The sequence below is a fragment of the Lithobates pipiens genome, unplaced genomic scaffold (assembly GCF_037356315.1).
Source record: "Lithobates pipiens isolate NorthernLeopardFrog02 unplaced genomic scaffold, aLitPip1_a1.2 Scaffold_22, whole genome shotgun sequence".
Lineage (NCBI taxonomy): Eukaryota > Metazoa > Chordata > Amphibia > Anura > Ranidae > Lithobates > Lithobates pipiens.
In genome coordinates, this window is record NW_027507784.1 from 105,098,436 (window position 1) to 105,117,432 (window position 18,997).

An 18,997-nucleotide genomic window follows, 5' to 3' on the forward strand; every position below is an offset into this window, starting at 1 on the left:
CTGAACAGCAAATGATATCACCTGTGATGTATTTCAGTTATCTTGCAAACGTGGCATGTTAGTGGGCACTGAGGACAGGGTTGATGACCACTGATATAAAGTATGTGAGGGCCTTAAAGAAAGGAAGACAGACCCACACGCTGGATACACCCACTAGACGATCAAGAAGTCTGATGATATTTTTAGGGTATATTTTAGAGGGGTCTAAATATCTGCATCTACAGATTCAATAGAAAGTAGTTGATCATATAAATCAAACCAGGTAATATTGAATCAAGTGAAAGAGATCTTTCATTGAGAATCTATCCTGGAGACAAATTAAGAGTATAGACTCCTAGTGATGTTACCCCCAGGGTTTAATGTATGTTATGTTGAAAGGGCTAAGTTCTATATAAAAGAAAAGAAATTAAAACATAGGTATCACCCACTTAGAATACATCAGTCTGTAATGTCTTATTTTTCAGGTGGGGTGAAGCAAAGCATCCCTTTTTGTGAGGACCAAGAGGGACCTGAGCTGTTTGGGTGTCCTTGAGGTTTTGGAGCTAGTGAGAAGATGAAGAATTAATTTGATGTTAGGGTCCATCTGTTATTATTGCAGGTTTTGACAGGTGAAGGTCCTGAATAGTGGTGAGAAGATCATTTGTCGATTTGCAGGTATATGAAGTTCCTTTATAGGAGAAGCGAAGAGAGATGGGGAAGCCCCAACGATAAGATATGCAGTGGTATTGGAGAACTTGCAGATGTGGTTTCATTTCTTTGTGTTTAATTAGTGTAAATTGAGAAGATTTTGTACCCGTGTCCCTGGAAAATCAAGGATTCTTTAATTCTTGCAGCTTCCATCAATTGTTCTTTTGTGCGAGAATAGTGCATTTTCATAATTATATCTCTAGGGGGTCTATCTTCTTTACGTGAAGTTTCAGGCTCTGTGTATTTTGTCCATTTCTAGGCATTCTATTGGGATAGATGGAGCAAGTTCTTGAAAGAGTGCTGTAATTGTTGATTGTAGATCCTCGATTTCTCCAGGAATACCATGGATTTGCAGATTTGATCTCCTGGCCCTATTCTCAAAATCTTCAAGAGGATTTTGAAGGGTAAAATAATCTTCTTTAAGGGATTCCATTTTTTCAGTATGTGTTGAGGTAGTGATGTGAAATTCATTCACCCTCTGTTCTAAAATAGAGGTGCGTCGGCCTACCTCACGAATCTGACGTGTTAGTCTATAATGGCATCTGAGGTGTTCTGCAGTGCCTTATGGAGAACCCTTTCAAATTGGGCAAGCAGGTCAGAGCCAATTGGGGAGTTTTCAGAGTAATAGGGTCATACCTAGATCAAAATCAGTCCCTGTTCTGTGCTGAGGAGGAAGACCTGTGCTGTTTCTGTGTACCAGACTGCGAGGTGAGGTAAGATGGTGCAGCCGCCATTTTAGATGCAGCTCTTGTCAGCATTTCTTGAGGCTTTGCTGATTTCAATTTCAATTTTCTCCCGCTATACATGCCACCAAAGTGTGCACTTCGGGGGGGGGGGGGGGGGACTGGGCACTGCATGGAGGTTTTGGTCTGGTGTGACTGGGTATATTAGGCTGTCGGGTCCCGGTCTGTGCGGAGCTCTAAGCAGACATGTCCTGCTCAGACTGCTTCGCGGATGCACATCAAAATGCTATTTTATTTTACACAATTTTTTTACAAAATTGTGCCCCTTTTATATTTATAGCATAAAAAAAAAAAAAAAAAAATGAGTGGTGAACAAATACCACCAAAAGAAAGCTCTATTTGTGTGAAAAAAGGACAAAAATGTTATATAGGGTACAGTGTTGCATGAGTAATTGTCACTCAAAGTGTGAGAGCACTGAAAGCTGAATATTGGCCTGGTTAGGAAGGGGGTATAAGTGCTCAGTGGGCACGTTTTTACTAGAGCCAGAGTGAATGGCCTGTTGCTGGGGTGACTGGTGGCCTCTGTACTGTTTGGAAAAGACAGGTGCTGGTGTAGCACTACGCAGTTTTTGTTTTTGGATCTTCTTTTCAAGCATGTTGACAGGTACTCACCACAACAAGTAGACTGTCCCACAGTAAATACCAAAGCCAACAGAACCAGATTTTGCTGTAGCATCTTTCAGTTGGCAAAGCTGCAAATATAAGCAAATTATAAATATCAATCTTCAAATTCACATACAAAATAAATACAGCTGTTTACAGTTGTTGTAAAGACAGGATGTTTTTTACCTTAAAGTGGTTGTTAACCCACTGTTATGACTTTGTATAATCCTCTTGGTTTCCTAAGCCTGTGTTCCCGTCTCTGTGTTTTATTAAAAAAAATGCTGTAAATACTGGATTACAATGCGCTGCTCAGGGATCACAAGACCAGCCGGCTTTCTCTTCTCCCTGTCGGACAGCTAGAGTGGGAGGGGCCGAAAATCCCCCACCGATGTCACTCGGGAGAAGAGAAGAGAGAGCTGGCTGGTCATCTGATCGCCAAGCGACACATTGAAATCCGGTATTTACAGCATTTTTTTTTAATAAAACACAGAGACAGGGGGACACAGGCTTATGAAACCAAGAGGATTATGCAAAGCATTAACAGTTATTTAAGCAACAGGAGGGGGGGGCTGTGACAAAGAGCTGACAGGAAGGGAGGAGAGGGGGGAGGAGGATAGAGGGAGACACAAGATAGCAGAGAGCAGGGCTGACGGAGGCATGTAAGCTGACCACGGTGTCAGGGCTCTGCAGCCATGATATACCATGGTCAGCATACAGAGGGGAGGGCAGAAACTGTCAGGATCAGCCAGGTATTTCAGGTTATACAGGAGGCCAAATGACACAGCACAAGCACTGTGCTGTATAAAATGCTTTAAAGGAGCAGGATCTTTATTTATTTTTTTGGGTTAACAAACGCTTTAAATCAATTCCTGTTAAAAAGTTCCCAGTAGTTGTATTTCCCCCTTACCAGGGTTGCCATCTGTCCATAAATGAATGGACAGTTTGTAAAAATCTGTGATTTTTACACCTGTCCATAAATGTCCATTAGGGACATAAAATCTTCATAAATGTTGGCATTTTTTAGGCAGAGTACTAGGCTGGCACCTTCAGCAATACAGAGTAGGAACAAATGAGGCTTATATTTCTATATAAGTGGGGTACCTAAGCAACCTAAGCAGTCGTGAAGTGAGCAAATGGCCACATTTGCAGATGCTGCTCCTCTAGTGCCAGCTGTAGCCCTGATGTTTTCTACCATAATTCATTCCCTGCATTAAGTTAAAAAATGTCCCACTAGTTGTATCACCCCATTACCAGGGTTGCCAACTGTCCATACCGTTACGTACTGTTTGTAAAAATCCCAGATTTTTACAGCTGTTCGTAAATGTCTATTAGGGACATAAGATGTCCATAAATCATGGCCTCTTTTAGGCAGAGTACTGAGTTGGCACCTCTGGCAATACAGAGTAGGAGAAAATGTAGCTTATTTTTCTATATAAGCAGTACAAGCAGCAGCTGGGAAGTGAGCAGGCGGCCACATTTGCTGATGCTGCTCCTCTAGTTGCAGGCAGCCCTGCGACAGTCAGTGGTAGAGTGATATCAGCTATTGTACGCCGTTCCACCTCTCTCCAGGAACCCAGCATTAGTGGCAGCAGCAGCTTGAATCCTGTGCCTGCAGCCGCCTCACAGTCTGCACTCTCCTCCTTGGTTAAGTCTTTGGGTAAGCTGTAGCAGATCTTCTGCAGCAGCATTTGCTATACTTACTGTCAAAGAGGGGGATTTAGAGGTGGGAGGTGGAAGGAGAGCACTGTACTGGTAGAGGGGGAAATTTGGAGGAAAAGAGAATGTAATTTTTGGTTGTAAAGTGGTCATCACTCTGCACATACTCAGGCATGTACTGGCCATTGGGACTACTGGGAGTTTCCCGGTGGGCCGATGGCTCAGTGGGCCACTCTGTTGTAAGGGGGCTGGTGATGGGCCACTCTGATGTAAGGGGCTGGTGATGGGCCACTCTGATGCAAGGGGCTGCTCATGGGACACTCTGATGTAAGGGGCTGCTCATGGGACACTCTGATGTAAGGGGCTGCTCATGGGACACTCTGACGTAAGGGGCTGCTCATGGGACACTCTGATGTAAGGGGGTGCTGATGGGACACTCTGATGTAAGGGGCTGCTCATGGGACACTCTGACGTAAGGGGGCTGCTCATGGGACACTCTGATGTAAGGGGGCTGGTAATAGGACACTCTGATATAAGGGGTGCTGATGGGACACAGTGTTTGAAGGGGGGGGGGTGATGGGACACTTTGATGTAAGGGAGTGCTGCTGGGACACTCAAAATGTAAGTGGGCCGGCCTGGAGGAAGTCCAGGGCCAAATTTCTGTCCCAGTCCAGCCCTGCACATACTGCACCTCTGAACTCCGCACTCTGTACATATCGCACCCCTGAACTCTGCACTTTGCACTCTGTACATACCACACCACTAAGCTCTGCACTCTGTACATACCACACCACTGAACTCTGCATTCTGTACAAACCGCACTTCCGAACTCTGCACTCTGTATATACCACACCCCTGAACTCTGCTCTGTGTACATACTGCACTTCTGAACTCTGCACTCGGTTCAAACTGCACCCCTGTACTGTGCACTGAGTACATACCGCACCCCTGAACTCTGCTCTGTACATACTTTCCTCTGAACTCTGTAGATACTGCACTCTGTATATACCACAAACCTGAACTCTTTAATCTGTGCACTCTGTATGTAGTGCAGGCCTGAACTCTGCCATCTGTAAGTACCTCACTCTTGAACTCTGCACAGTGTATGTAGCACACTCCTGAACTCTGCGCTCTGTACATAGCGCACTCCTGAACTCTGTACTCTGTACATAGCACACTCTTGAACCATGCACTCTATACATACTGCACCCCTGAACCCTGCACTCTATACATAGCACACCCCTGAACTCTTCACTCTGATGTACCACACCCCTGAACTCTGCACTCTGTAGTATAGTAGTATAGCATATCCCTTTTTAAATCTGTAGCACCCTCCCAGATAGATGCTAGGATTAGCTAGATTTAGTGCTAGCTCACTGTGTTCAGTGGAGCTGTGTGTGTTTTTTCTAGGTAAGTTTAGCTAGCCTCACTGTAACCAGTGTGGCTGTAATTACTGTGTCAGGTAAATTTAGTTCTGCTGACTGTAACCAGTGCAGCTGGACCTGAAGGCATGCTGGGAGTCTGTATAAATTCTATCAGCTCACAGAGCTCTGGGTCTTTTCCAGCCTGGGGGGCTTGGTGCCCTCCTGGGGCACTGCTGCCATGTGCTTGTTGTTCATGAGGCCTCCGTGGGTAACCTGAGGGCCTGGATGCTGAAGCTGCTGAGAGCTGACTAAAGGGCTGTCTGCTGAAGATCTAGTCTGGTATCACTGGAGGAAAATGTCACTTGGAAGTTGGAAGGAGGCAATCAGCTTTCCCTGGAGTACAGACTGCTGAGAGATCGTAGAGACTTTTGGGCTGCTGCCACCCCTCTTGTACCAGAAGGTCAGCTGTGCGTTTGCTAAAGGGAACATTGGCTGGTGTCCCAAAGAGCTTAGTTTATCTAATTCCTTGTGAAAGGACTGTGCTCTCATTGCTCTAAAGTAAGATGCTTGTGTGCTGTTAACTGATTCTACTCCAAGCCAAGTCCACAGTTTGCTATATACAAGGACTTCTGCTGTATAGAAAAGAGTTCACTGTCCTAAACCTGTACATAGTTTCCATTTTTGGAATATCCCACTAAATCCTCTGAACCCTATCCAAACTCTCCAAAAATAAAAACAACAAAAACAACACCCCTAGACTGGTTATTGAAGAAAAGTTTGACTGAGATTGTGTGCCTGCTACTACAGCTGTCTGTTTTACAGTAGAGACAGTGAGTTAATGTGCAGTGCGGGAGCATCACAGGAAAGAAAGCCCTGGGAGAGTCTTCCCAACAGGAGGAGCTACCCCCAAAGTGTCAGCCTATTGCAAAGAGTGGACTGAGTCGCTGTTTGGGTTCGGCCAATCCAAAAGACTGGGGGAAGCAGGTTCATCATTTCCCGGTGTGTACGAAAAGAAGACGTGGAGTGAGTGTATCCACATGACATACATTAATTTCTTCGGACCCATGTCACTGCTGGATGGGGACCAGATTGGTTGGCCGAGGTACAGAACAGGTTGCTCACTGACACTGATGTCTGGCTAATACTGCAGGGGAGTCTAGCTCTATGCAGTAAGGGTGAGGTTGAGCATGTTCCGGTTGTCTGCGGGAGATGCCAGCACATCCCAGTCAAGTTTTTAGCCTGGGACTGGTGTGGCCAATTGCGGTAAAGGGTTACTGAGGCAGCTGCAAGCAGTTTGTAGTCCAACATGCTAAAAGTAGATTGGGAGACCAGTTATGCCCCAGAGATGCTGGAGTCAGCCTCCAGGTTTCTGAAGAGCAGTGGTGAGATCACAGTGCAGCCGTTGGCCCCGGGACCAATGGTTGTCAGCCAGACCACCATCCTTCAGCAAAGCGAATCTGTCATCTCAACCTGTACAAAATTGCAACCACAGCCAAACCTACTAACCATGCTACAGAGGAGCCAGCTGTCAGCAGTTCAACAGTGCCAGATTCATCGAGCGAGGATAAGCTCATAGTCGCAATTAACCTTATCATCCATACATGGAAGGAGTCGGATGCTAACGGGGAGCCAGTGGGGGGTGGGCAGCTAATTCACCTGCAGTCAAATTCAGCTTTAAACCCAAACAATATTCGTGCTCTAGCTGAAAAAATAAATTATCTTTGTAAAAAGACTGAGTGGAAAAAAAAAATTCAAAATTGAATGTAAAGGACTGCTGCATCTAAACAACCAGGTGTGTAATAAACTACAATAAAACAATATTCTAACGTGTGCTATCTTTATACAAATATAAATCAATACATCTCATAAAAAAACACTGTTAATAAAAGTGCATTAAACATATAATTAACTCATCTCATATTAGCAAATCCATGCATGATGTGCAAAAATTGTCCAAAAAGGTGCAAAGATTATAGTGCAATACTTATAAAGTGCAAAAAGTGATCAGATCCAAAACATCAACATTTGTTCCCTCTTGCTGTGAAAAAATGATCATGTGCACCACCATGAAAAGTACTCCCTAAGGGAATCACCACAAATGTTTAATGAGCTCCTTACCAGCTGCTCTGATACCACAATGAGATCACTAAATGCCTTGCTGCCACATACACCACGATCCGAAATTCAAGTTCCCTAAACTACTAAGCCGAAATATACTCCAAGGAGGGGATTAAAGTACAGAGGGAAATCCACACAGTGTAATTTTTCACCAAATCGTTTTTATAAAATAATGAAAATACACTTTCAATCTGCAAGTCCAATTCAGCTGTCAGGACCAGTGACTTTCACTCTAGACACAGCTACAAATCCCGAATCCTGAATTCTATCATTGAGGATCCAGAGAGGAGTGTACCTGTACCTCTGTTTGTTTTATTTTAAGGTCGGCCTTTGTGTTTCAGAAAGCTGGACTGTCAGGCTTAAAATGGCCGCCAACTTTCACTAAGTCAACTTTATGTGAGCTGCTGTTGTGGCAAAGGACAGCTGCTCACTAAAGTTCTACACAAGTGCATTTGGAAGTTTTCCCCTGTGTGGGAAATGTTTGGCCCCTGCGTGGGCAAATTTGTATGCCAATGAAAACTCAATAAAAAAGATTTAAAAAAAAAAAAAGTTCTACACAAGTGCAGAGGAGGAAAGGCTTTCTGCCAAAGCTTCTCCAGTCCAGTTTTCAAGTTAAAGTTTTGATCTCAACTTTAACTTAAAAAAGCAATCCCCTAGTTCTAAATCCCTTTGCATCTAAGCAACAAAGGAAAAAGGATACATTGGCTACATAGGGCGAGTTGTTGCTTTGAGTGGGGGAAATGGCTTACCATTAAAAGGAGAATCTTCTAATTCTACAATCAGGAGCCAGGGGCGGACTGACAACTCATGGGGCCCCTGGGCAATAGGAGATCCTGGGGCCCCCTGTCCCTGCCCATGTGTTCCCACCCACACTCAAGCCACACCCACACAAATCCCCACAATCATATTGCACTGCCCACACTACATAAGTTTGTGTTTGTAAAGACTCTTTTTAAAAAAAAATAACAAACATATACTTACCTCCACTGTGCAGTTAGTTTTGCACAGAGTGGCCCTGATTCTTGTCTTCTAAGGTCCGGCGGTGGCCCTCACGGCTCCTCTCTGCATCAGATAACCCCCTACAAGAAGCGATCTCCCGGGGGGGGGGGGGGTACCTTACGGCATGCTCCTGAGTCCAGCATTTTTGTCTATAGACACATATTTACATACATGTGCTCATCCTACATAAAGCTTTTCATATAGAGCGTGTGCGGGGGTCATGGGTGTGCTTTACATTTTTTTTTTTTATAATTTTTATTTACTTTATATCATTTTCACTGACCACCAATGTAAGGAACATTCTTCTCACTGATCACCAATGTAAGGAGCATTATTCTCACTGACCACCAATGTAAGGAACATTCTTCCCGCTGACCACCAATGTAAGGAACGTTCTTCTCACTGATCACCAATGTAAGGAACATTCTTCCCGCTGACCACCAATGTAAGGAACATTCTTCTCACTGATCACCAATGTAAGGAACATTCTTTCTGCTGACCATCAGTGTAAGGAACATTATTCTCACTGACCACCAATGTAAAGGACATTCTTCTTACTGACCACCATGACCACCAATGTAAGGAACATTCTTTCTGCTGACCACCAATGTAAGGAACATTCTTCTCACTGATCGTTCTTTCCGCTGAAGTGTACAGATATATCAGTGTTGTATATAAGGAATAGCTCTCAGTATACAGATATCAGTGTTAGGGAAAGCACTCAGTGTATAGATGTCAGTGTAACACATAAGGAAATATCACTAAGTGCTATTCTCTATATATAACTGACATCTACACACTGATATCTGTATACTGAGACCTATTCCTTATATACAATACTGATATATCTGAGGGGCACTCAGTGTACAGCTATCAGAGTACCAGGGAATAGCACCTGGTAGATGGGCATTGGGGAAGAAGGAACACACAGTGAGCCTGGCTGGTGATCAGAGACATGCTGTGATTACACACTGACCTGCTGCTGCACACAAGGCAGGTCAGCTGACTGTCCCCGACATGATGATTCCTCTCTGTCTTCACTCTGCAGCCTCCAGCTCTCTCACTGACTTTCCCCCGCGGCATGGATGTGCACTGTGGCCCCGCCCCTCTGCTGAATTCCCCAGGAGGAGAGGTGGCCAGAGCGCCTGTTACTTCTATCATTCTCATTGCTCCACGATCGCTCTGTAATCGGCCAGCACCCCAGTTCTCTCATATAGCCTCACTAACTGCAGGCAGGGATGACATCGCTCACTACCTCCACGGTGCATAAACTTCCCCAATCCTTCATAATATGCTGTGGGCACATCCAAGGACAGACTGAGCAGCTCATGGGGCCCCCTGACTCCGGGGGCCCTCGGTCGGCGACCGAGTGACCGAATAGTCCGTCCGCCCCTGTCAGGAGCTGAAGTGCTCCCCAACAACACAACCCTTGCTATCAGGAGACATTGCTTTGAACTGTTGTTAGTAATGGGCAATGGCTTACTATAGGAGACTCTTGATTGCTAAAAAGAAGTTTCTACCCAGCAGGGGAATGATTCATTGCCCAACTTTAGGCTGGGTTCACACTATTGCGAATTGGATGAGGGTTTCCCCGCAATCCCCCGGTTTCTCGAATTTGCATGTCAGGAGATTGTGACTGGGCTCTCAATGGAGCCAGTTCCCACATCTCTGGAGCGGCTCAAGTGCGAAATTAGACAGGGATTCTGTGAGATGCTCTGTACGGCAATGTGAACCCAGCCTTAAAGATGAACAGAAGTTGTTGCTCTTGATGCTGCAGAGGTGGTGGCACTGCAAGTACCAGTTGAACTGGACTTCACATTTCCTACTTGTGTTTATGGACTTTGGCTAGCAGTCAGAACCCAAACATTGAAGAACAATTTTATTGTTGCTATGTGCTGCTAAGTGTCCCTGGCTAAAGAGAAATATTTCATAGCAATTCATGTTAAGTGCAGATGTCTAGATAACTTAAGAGTAGCTAGGATGTCTGTTTGTGCTTTGTTTTCCAGGGCTCATGAGGACGCTACATGGCAAATCTATCCAAACATAAAAATATGTTACTCATTTGCAGAAATTATATTACAAGTGCTCTTTTGTGCCCAGTAGGGCCTGGTAGTGTGTTTCGGCCACCAGGTAGCACAGTTTGCTGAGAGTAGGATGTGATAGTATTTGATATTGTGATTTATGTGCTTAGAGTAGATTGAGCACACCTGCATCAGTTTTACATTCATACATAACATAATAGATAAGATAATATACTTTATTGTCATTTTATACATACAACAAAATTTATCAGGATAATCTTTACAACAGCAATAAAACATTTCTTAATTTAAGGTCAGGAATGATATGTTCTAGTATTGTGAACCTTTGAAGGATTATCCCTCCGGGGGGTAGTGCTTCAATCTTTATCCTATAAGTATATTTTACATATCAGTTTGTTAGGATGTACTAATTCTGTTATCTTCCAGGTGACTTCAGTTTCAGTCCTAGCCTATTTCTGTAAATATGTGAGTGTGTTTAGATAGGTATAGGATAAATATGTGTAGCGGTGTAGTTGCCACTAGTAACAGACAATCCACCAATTCACCCCGCTGCCAGACTCCCATACATCACCTTCAGAGGCAATGAACAGTCTTTTGCTAGTTTTGTTTTTGTTTTTATTGGGGGGATACAACTTGGTTGGGGAAAGGGTATATGGGATGCCCATAGGATAGTTTAATTGCCATCATATTATAGAAGACTGCAAAAGTTAGCACATTGTTAGAGACAGAAGAGATGATGTGCATTTATAATTGCTATGATTCTTCCTCCTGCATCACCATGCAGCCTGTTACTCCTCCTCTGCTCAACTCCCACAGAGTATTGCTTCTAAGAATTCCCCATCCATTACAGTGTAAAGAATGAGGACATTATTCTTGACCATGTAAGAATAATGCTCCCAGAACTTCTTTCCTCCTGCACAAAACTTATCCTGAAATAAAGTGATGTCCCATCTTCTTCTGTGAGAAAGAAGGACTCACTCTGAATAAGTCCTTAAGCCGACTCGCTGCTACTAGGCCTGAGGCCTGCAGCACCTTTCCCCGGAGGCCTAGTAGTTTAAAAGCTTTCTATTGGAGGGTGGACTACTGTTCCCAGCCATCCCAGCTTGCAAATTGTGTGCCTTTAGGCCACATCAATTTGACACATATGCCCACCGTCTCTCCTCTGATCCAGGACTCCTCATCATTCACTGTGTAAATAATGAAGACTTTGCTAATGGCCGTGTAGATGTAAAGTTCCCTCACAGACTTTATGGCGTTTCCAGCCCTCCACTGTGGTATCACTCACTGACCTTTCTCTGCCCTGAGTCCTTGATGGAGAACTTGACTGGACCATATGTTCCGACACCTTCACCTGCCCCTCTACTCCAGGAGTTCTTTACCAAAGACTGTGTGATGATAAAGACATTGCCAATGACTGCGTAAAGGCAAAGTTCCTTCACATCTCTCCCTGGGCCTTCTCCTGCTATCGACACCCCCCCCCCCAGATGGGGGTGCCCTCCTGCTGCTGCCTAGTCAGCCGACAACTCCCCCCAGTGGCATGTTACCTCAGTTTATATAGCAGGCCCATCTCCTGCCAATACACGTTGGGGATTGGTCAGGGCTCCCACATGAGCTGCCTCCTGCTCCAGTTCTGGTCCCAGCCCCTCTTCCGGAACATTCTCCCTGGAAGCAGGGGAGGCGCCTCAGAACTGGAGCACAGGTGGTTACACCCGCTGCTACTCTGACCACTTCTAGCCCCCAGATCAATACAGACAGGCCTAGCTTGCAGCATAGGCCTGCCTACATTTGACTGTGCTGACAGTCTCCTAGCAAAAACCCATTACTAGCACCTAAATACAGGTAGAGGGTGCTACATATGAATAGGAAATGTCTATGTTTGCTGTGTCATCCCCCTCTCAATTTATTTTTGGCAGGGGGTGCACTTGTTGCTAATACTCTAAAATATTGGTAGGACTCTACCAGCTAGGCTGTATATATTGTGCATATATTTTGTACAAACTTATTTTTCTACTTCTTATTTATTTGTATACATTCTTTATTGCAAATATGTGGAACGCCACGTGGCGTTTGTTAATTGTTAACTTCTCTTTTCCCCTCTAATTCTGTGGCATATTCTACCCTTTTTTGTAGACAGTTTTTGTTAGGAGCTTTAAGCTCAGAGCAATGAGGACATGGCCTGTTTTTGGTGGGGGGTGAATGTAGCACCCTCCTAGATAGAGGCTAGAATTAGTTAGATTTAGTGCTGGTTCACTGTGTTCAGTGGAGCTGTGTGTGTTTTTTCTTGGTAAATTTAGGCCTCATGCACAAAGGGCATCTTTACAGCTGCTTTTACAAGTGTTAGATGTTTTTATTGCAGCTTAAAAACACCTCTCCATGTTAGTCTATGACCTCATGCACACACAGACTTTTAGGAACTGTAAGTGGCATAGGCCAAGAGATGGTTTTGACAAGTCCTTTATTAAAATATTTCCACCGGTCTTCTCCCTCTGGTCTGCTCCCTCCAGTGTTCTCCACCACTGTTGTCTTCTGACGTGGGGTGGGGTCTCATGCCGACGTCACCGGATGTCCACACCACATGGCTATATAAGAACCGGGAGAGAGAGTGAAGTAGGCAAAACAATGGGAGGCAGTGTCGGAGGAGGATCGGATCGGCGGCAGAGAACACTGGAGGAAGAAGACCGGAGGGAGAAGACCAGAGGGAGAAGACCACAGGGAGAAGACCAGAGGAAGATTTTTAATAAATTATTTGTTAAAACCGTCTCTTGTATTTATTTACACTACACTGCCTTTTTAGGGGTTGAATGGGTGGGGGTACAACATACCTATACCCATTCACATAAGGAGGAGTCGGGATCTGGGGGCCCCCTTTGTTAAAGGGGGCTTTCAGATTCCGATAAGCTATCTGCCACACGCCCAGGGTTGTCAGAACATGGGGACAAGGTGCTTCAGGGTGGGGGGCGCAGAGCCCCCCGTGCCCCAAAGCACCCACCTTCCCATGTTGAGGGTGTGTGGCCTCTTATGGTCCATAAGGGGGGCTCGCTCGCCCCCTCCCCCCTTTCCTGACCTGCCTAGCTGGATGCTCAGATAAGGGTCTGGTATGGATTTGGGGGAACCCCATGCTGTTTTTTTCAGACTTTTCTGTGCTCTGAGGATCTTGAAGGATAACCCCACGCCAAAAAAAAAAAAAACGGCTTGGGGTTCCCCTTCCAGATCCTCAGAGCACAAGTCACACCACAAGTCGGATCATGATGATCCAACTTGGATGTGACTGCTATTCAAATCAATGGGCTCAAAGTCAGATTCATTAAGATGGCTCTCATAGGGAACCATTGATTTCGAACAGAGGCAGAAAAACACTGCTAAACGCTAATGTGGCTAAACGTGCATTAACACCAATGCAAAAAGCTACTAAAATCATGTTTTTACAGACGCTTTTTCCGGGCATTGTTAGTGGCTTTGCAGCTAAATTTTTCTAACGCCCTGTTTGTGCTAGCCTCACTGTAACCAGTGTGGCTGTAATTATTATGTTAGGTAAATTGAATTCTGCTGACTGTAGACAGTGCAGTTGATTAAGTCAGTTCAATGTTCTTAGCTGCTGCTAGCCTGTTTACTCCTTCTGCTTTCCAGGGAGCTGGTAGAATTCACTGGAACATAAGTGTGGAGCTATGCAGATGACAGTATGTATATTTATGCAGCCCTTGCCAATCCCAGGGAGGAGGGCCCTGAAGGCATGCTGGGTGTCTGTATAAATTCTCTGAGCACACGGAACTCTGGGTATTATCCTGCAGAGGATCAGTCCAGTCCGGAGGCTTTGCTGCCCTCTGCTACCGTATGCTTGCTGTTCATAAGGCCTCAGTTGGGAGACCTTAGGGCCTGGATGCTGAAGCTTCTGAGAGTTGACTGAGGGGCTGTCTGCTGAAGATCTAGTCTGGTATTACTGGAGGAAAGTCTCGCTTGGAAGTTGGAAGTAGGCAATCAGCTTTCCCTGGACATTTTGTGAGCACAGATTGCTGAGAGATCTTAGCCCTTGTACACACGGTCGGAGATTCCGACAACCAAATCCGTCGGAGTAATTCAGACGGATTACTTCTGGAAGAGGTCCGGAAGTGATGTTGCATACACACCGGTCGGACTAAATTGTCGGAAAATCCGTTTGTACATAATGTGATGACGCTATTTCATTACGACGGGACTACATTCAGGCTAGTAGCCAATAGCTTTGGTCTAGGAATTTGATCTGGGCATGCGTGGCACTTTGTCCGTCGGAGTAGGCTACACATGATCGGAGTATATCCGATAGGAGCATTTTGTGGGAAAATTTTACCAGCAAGTTGGAAAACTTGGTCCGTCGGATATTCAGACGGAAACAGTCCGATGCAGACCACACACAGTCAGAATATCCGACAAAACGGTCCGATAGGACACATTCCATCGGAATCTCCGACCGTGTGTACAAGGGCTTAGAGACTTTTGGGCTTCTGCCATCCCCTCTTGTTCCAGGTCAGCTGCGTGTTTGCTAAAGGGTACGTGGTTGGGGTCCTAAAGAGCTTATTTGATCTAAATTCTTGTAAAGGGACTATGCTCTCATTGCTCTAAAGTAAAAAGCTTTTGTGCTGTTAACTGCTTCTACTCCAAGCCATGTTCATAGTTTGCTATATTCAAAGACTTCAGCTTTAATTTTACCTTTTTCCATTACAAGCCAAGTCCACAGTTTGCTATATGCAAGGACTTCTGCTTCAGCTCTATAGAAAGGAGTTCACTGTCCTCAACATGTACATTGTTTCTGTTTTTTGAATATCCCACTCAATCTCCTCAACCTTATCCAAACTCTCCAAAAATAAAAACAACACCCCCAGACTGGTTATTGAAGAAAAGTGTGGCTGAGATTGTGTGCCTGCCTGGAGGACAATCCACTGGGGAGGAACCTGGGCAAAATTCTAGCGGCTCCTAAGGAAGTAGGCGCTACAAATATAAACAATGGACAATACTTGTTCTGGGTATTGTCAGTGTTTTCATATCGCGTTTATGCTGATTAAATATTGACTGGCTTAATTTCTAATAGGAGTTCTGTCATTTTTTAGGTTCTAAGTAAAAAAAAAATTCTTTCGGGAGTGAACTTACAGACATGGCTGATTTTAGGGTCACAGACACCTGGGTGCAGAAATATTTCTGACCCCCACACATGGGCGTGGTCTTCTTACTAAATCCTCCTCTTTATAATTGTTTCTATGGCAATGACTGCAGCCTCACAAGTGCCCATCAATGTCCATCAATGCAGCCTCGCTAGTGGCCATCAGCACAGCCTCATTAGTGCCCATCAATGCAACCTAACCCGAGTGCCAACCAATGCATCCTGATCAGTGCCCATTAACCACTTAATAACCGCCCTATAGCTGAATGACGGCTTCAGGGCGGTTTCTTAACTCTGGGAGGCCGTCATATGACGTCCTCCCAGAATTCCGCTCTCGCGCGCCCCCTGGGGCGCGCACTCGAGAGCATCCGTGACCGCCGGGTCCACAGGACCCGGCGCATCACGGATCACGGTAAACGGCCGCTCATAGCGGCCGTTTACCGCGTGATCGCTCCGTCAAATGACGGAGTGATCACTTGTAAACAAACCGGCGTCATGTTATGACGCCGGTTCCTCCCTCCCCCTCTCTGTACCGATCGGAACAGCGGAGGGGGAAGAGATCGGTGTCAGCAGCGATGTGGGCTGCATCTGCAGTGCCCACATCGCTGCTCACCGAAAATTAACCCTGCAATAACCCTGCAATAACCCTGCAATAACTCTGCAATAACTCTGCAATAACTCTGCAATAACCCTGCAATAACTCTGCAATAACTCTGCAATAACCCTGCAATAACTCTGCAATAACTCTGCAATACCCTGCAATACTCTGCATTACCCTGCAATACCCTGCAATACTCTGCATTACCCTGCAATACTCTGCATTACCGTGCAATACCGTGCAATACTCTGCATTACTCTGCAATACCCTGCAATACTCTGCAACACTCTGCAACGCTCTGCAACACTCTGCAATGCTCTGCAATGCTCTGCAACACCCGCCAATACCGTGCAACACTCTGCAATGCTCTGCAACACCCGTCAATATCCTGCAATGCTCTGCAACGCAATACTCTGCAACGCCATAATCTGAGATACCCAGCCATACTCTGATATACCCAGCCATACCCAGCCATAGTCGGTGATACCCTGCAATACCCAGCCATAGACACCCCCCCCCTCCCGCCGCCCTCCGGTGCTTCTACCGACTCGCCAATTCGATCAAATCCAGAATCTTTTTTTTTTTTTTCAGGCTTCCCAGCTTAGAGGTGAGATGTGGGTCTTATTGACCCCATATCTCACTGTAAAGAGGACCTGTCATGCCATATTCCTATTACAAGGGATGTTTACATTCCTTGTAATAGCAATACAAGTGATCAAAAAATGTATTTTTGGGGAAAAAAATGTCAAACTAAAATAAATAAAGTAAAATGAACAATACATTTTTTTTTTTTTTAAAGCGCCCGTCCCCATGTGCTCGCATGCAGAAGCGAAAACGCATACGTAAGTCCCGTCCACATATGAAAACGGTGTTCAAACCACACATGTGAGGTATCGCTGCGAACGTTAGAACGAGAGCAATAATTCTAGCCCTAGACCTCCTCTGTAACTCAAAACATATAACCAGTAAAAAAAAATTAAATCGTCGCCTATGGAGATTTTTAAGTAGCGACGTTTGGCGCCATTCCACGAGCCTGTGCAATTTTGAAGAGTGACATGTTGGGTATCGATTTACTTGGTATAACTTCATCTTTCACATTATGCAAAAATTGGGCTAACTTTACTGTGTTTTTTTTTTTTTAAGCACAAAACTGTTTTTTTTTCCCAAAAAAAAGCATTCGAAAAATTGCTGCGCAAATACCGTGCGAGATAAAAAGTTGCAACAACCACCATTGTATTCTCCAGGGTGTTTGCTAAAAAAACATATATAATGTTTTGGGATTCGATGTAATTTTTTAGCAAATAAATTATGATTTTTACATGTAGGAGAGAAATGTCAGAATTGTCCTGGGTGCTCCAGAATGCCTGATGGTGCTCCCTGCATGTTGGGCCTCTGTATGTGGCCACACTGTGTAAAAGTCTCACACATGTGGTATCGCCGTACTCAGGAGTAATAGCAGAATGTGTTTTGGGGTGTAATTTGTGGTATGCATATGCTGTGTGAAAAATAAACTGATAATATGACAATTTTGTGAAAAAAAAAAAAAAAAGTAAAAAAAATCTTGATTTTGCAAAGAATTGTGGGAAAAAATGACAACTTCAAAAAACTCATCATGCCTCTTACTAAATACCTTGGAATGTCTTCTTTCCAAAAAGGGGTCATTTGGGGGGTATTTGTACTTTTCTGGCATGTTAGGGTCTCAAGAATTGAAATAGGCCGTCAGTACTTCAGGTGTGATCAATTTTCAGATATTGGCACCACAGCTTGTGGACTCTATAACTTTCACAAAGACCAAATAATATCCACCAATTTGTACTTATTTTTACCAAAGATATGTAGTAGTATAAATTTTGGCCAAAATTTATGAAGAAAAAATTACTAATCTGCTAAATTTTATAACAGAAATGAAGAAAAATTAATTTTTTTACAGAATTTTCTGTATTTTTTCTTTTATAGCACAAAAAATAAAAAACCCAGCGGTGATTAAATACCACCAAAAGAAAGCTCCATTTGTGTGAAAAAAAGGACAAAAATTTCATATAGGTCCAGTGTTGCATGACTGAGTAATTGTCATTCAAAATGTGAGAGCACCGAAAGCTGAAAATTGGTCTGGTTATTAAGGGTGTTTAAGTGCCCAGTGGTCAAGTGGTTAATGAAGCCTGATCAGTGCCCATCAATGCAGCCTCATCAGTGCCCATCAATGTAGTCTGATCAGTGCCATCAGTGCACCCTCAGCAGTGTCCATCAACACAGCCTCATCAGTGACCATCATAGTAGCCTCATCAGTGCAGACTCACCAGTGCCCATCAATACCAGTGTCCATCAATGCAGCCTCACAAGTGCCCATCAATGCAGCCTCACCAGTGCCCATCAATGCAACCTCATCTGTGCAGCCTGACCAATGCCTATCAATGTAACCTCATCAGTGCCCATCCATGCTGTCAAACAAGAAGTGGGGAGAGAAGCAGTTGGAGTTCTGGAGGGGAGGAGGGGAATAAGGCAACCACAGTTTCAACCTAAGGTTAATAAACTTTATCGATCGGAAATTCTAAAATCAAAAACAAGATCAATTTGGCAGACTACGCAAAAGAGTTAAAAAATAGGACAAGTTGCCACTAAAAACACACCACACACACCCGGGTTCACCAACACATCACATATGCTCAATTCAAATTGATAATCTAGTATTAAAGCTGGAGACCAGGGTTTAGTGGGGTCGCAGGAAACCTCAGTAGTGTCAGCCAGTGTACGGCTATACGGAGACACTGTGGACATCAGCTCTCACCATTTACCTAGGACCTTGTAGGTAATAACTATTATATACATTGTTGCATTAATGAAGTTGATCTCCCTCCACTGAAAGTCTGGGGGCTGGAGGTGCAGTTCCTTACTTTATGAAAGTGTCAATAAATAGCAGATGGCAGATAAAGAAAGCTCCAGTGCATGCTAGATGAAGTTACAGTCTCCCCTCCACCACCTCCGTGAGATATTAAGCGCCATGTCAGTTAATAGGGTTGGTCCCAGTTAGTCCCAGTTAGGGAAGTGTCACTTTTGTG

The 18,997-nt window shown here is 44.5% G+C and overlaps 1 protein-coding gene across 2 annotated transcripts in view; it reads right to left on the reverse strand.

The window, feature by feature from the left end:
- Nucleotides 1-18,997, reverse strand: part of LOC143924029 (intelectin-1-like) — a 73,114-nt gene that overhangs the window by 38,042 nt on the left and 16,075 nt on the right. For both annotated transcript variants that reach the window (XM_077448055.1, XM_077448056.1), the window contains one exon: nt 2,043-2,122. In XM_077448055.1, coding sequence (XP_077304181.1) covers nt 2,043-2,106 — 64 coding nt within the window. In that variant the 5' untranslated portion in view covers nt 2,107-2,122. The remainder of the gene's footprint in view (nt 1-2,042; nt 2,123-18,997) is intronic.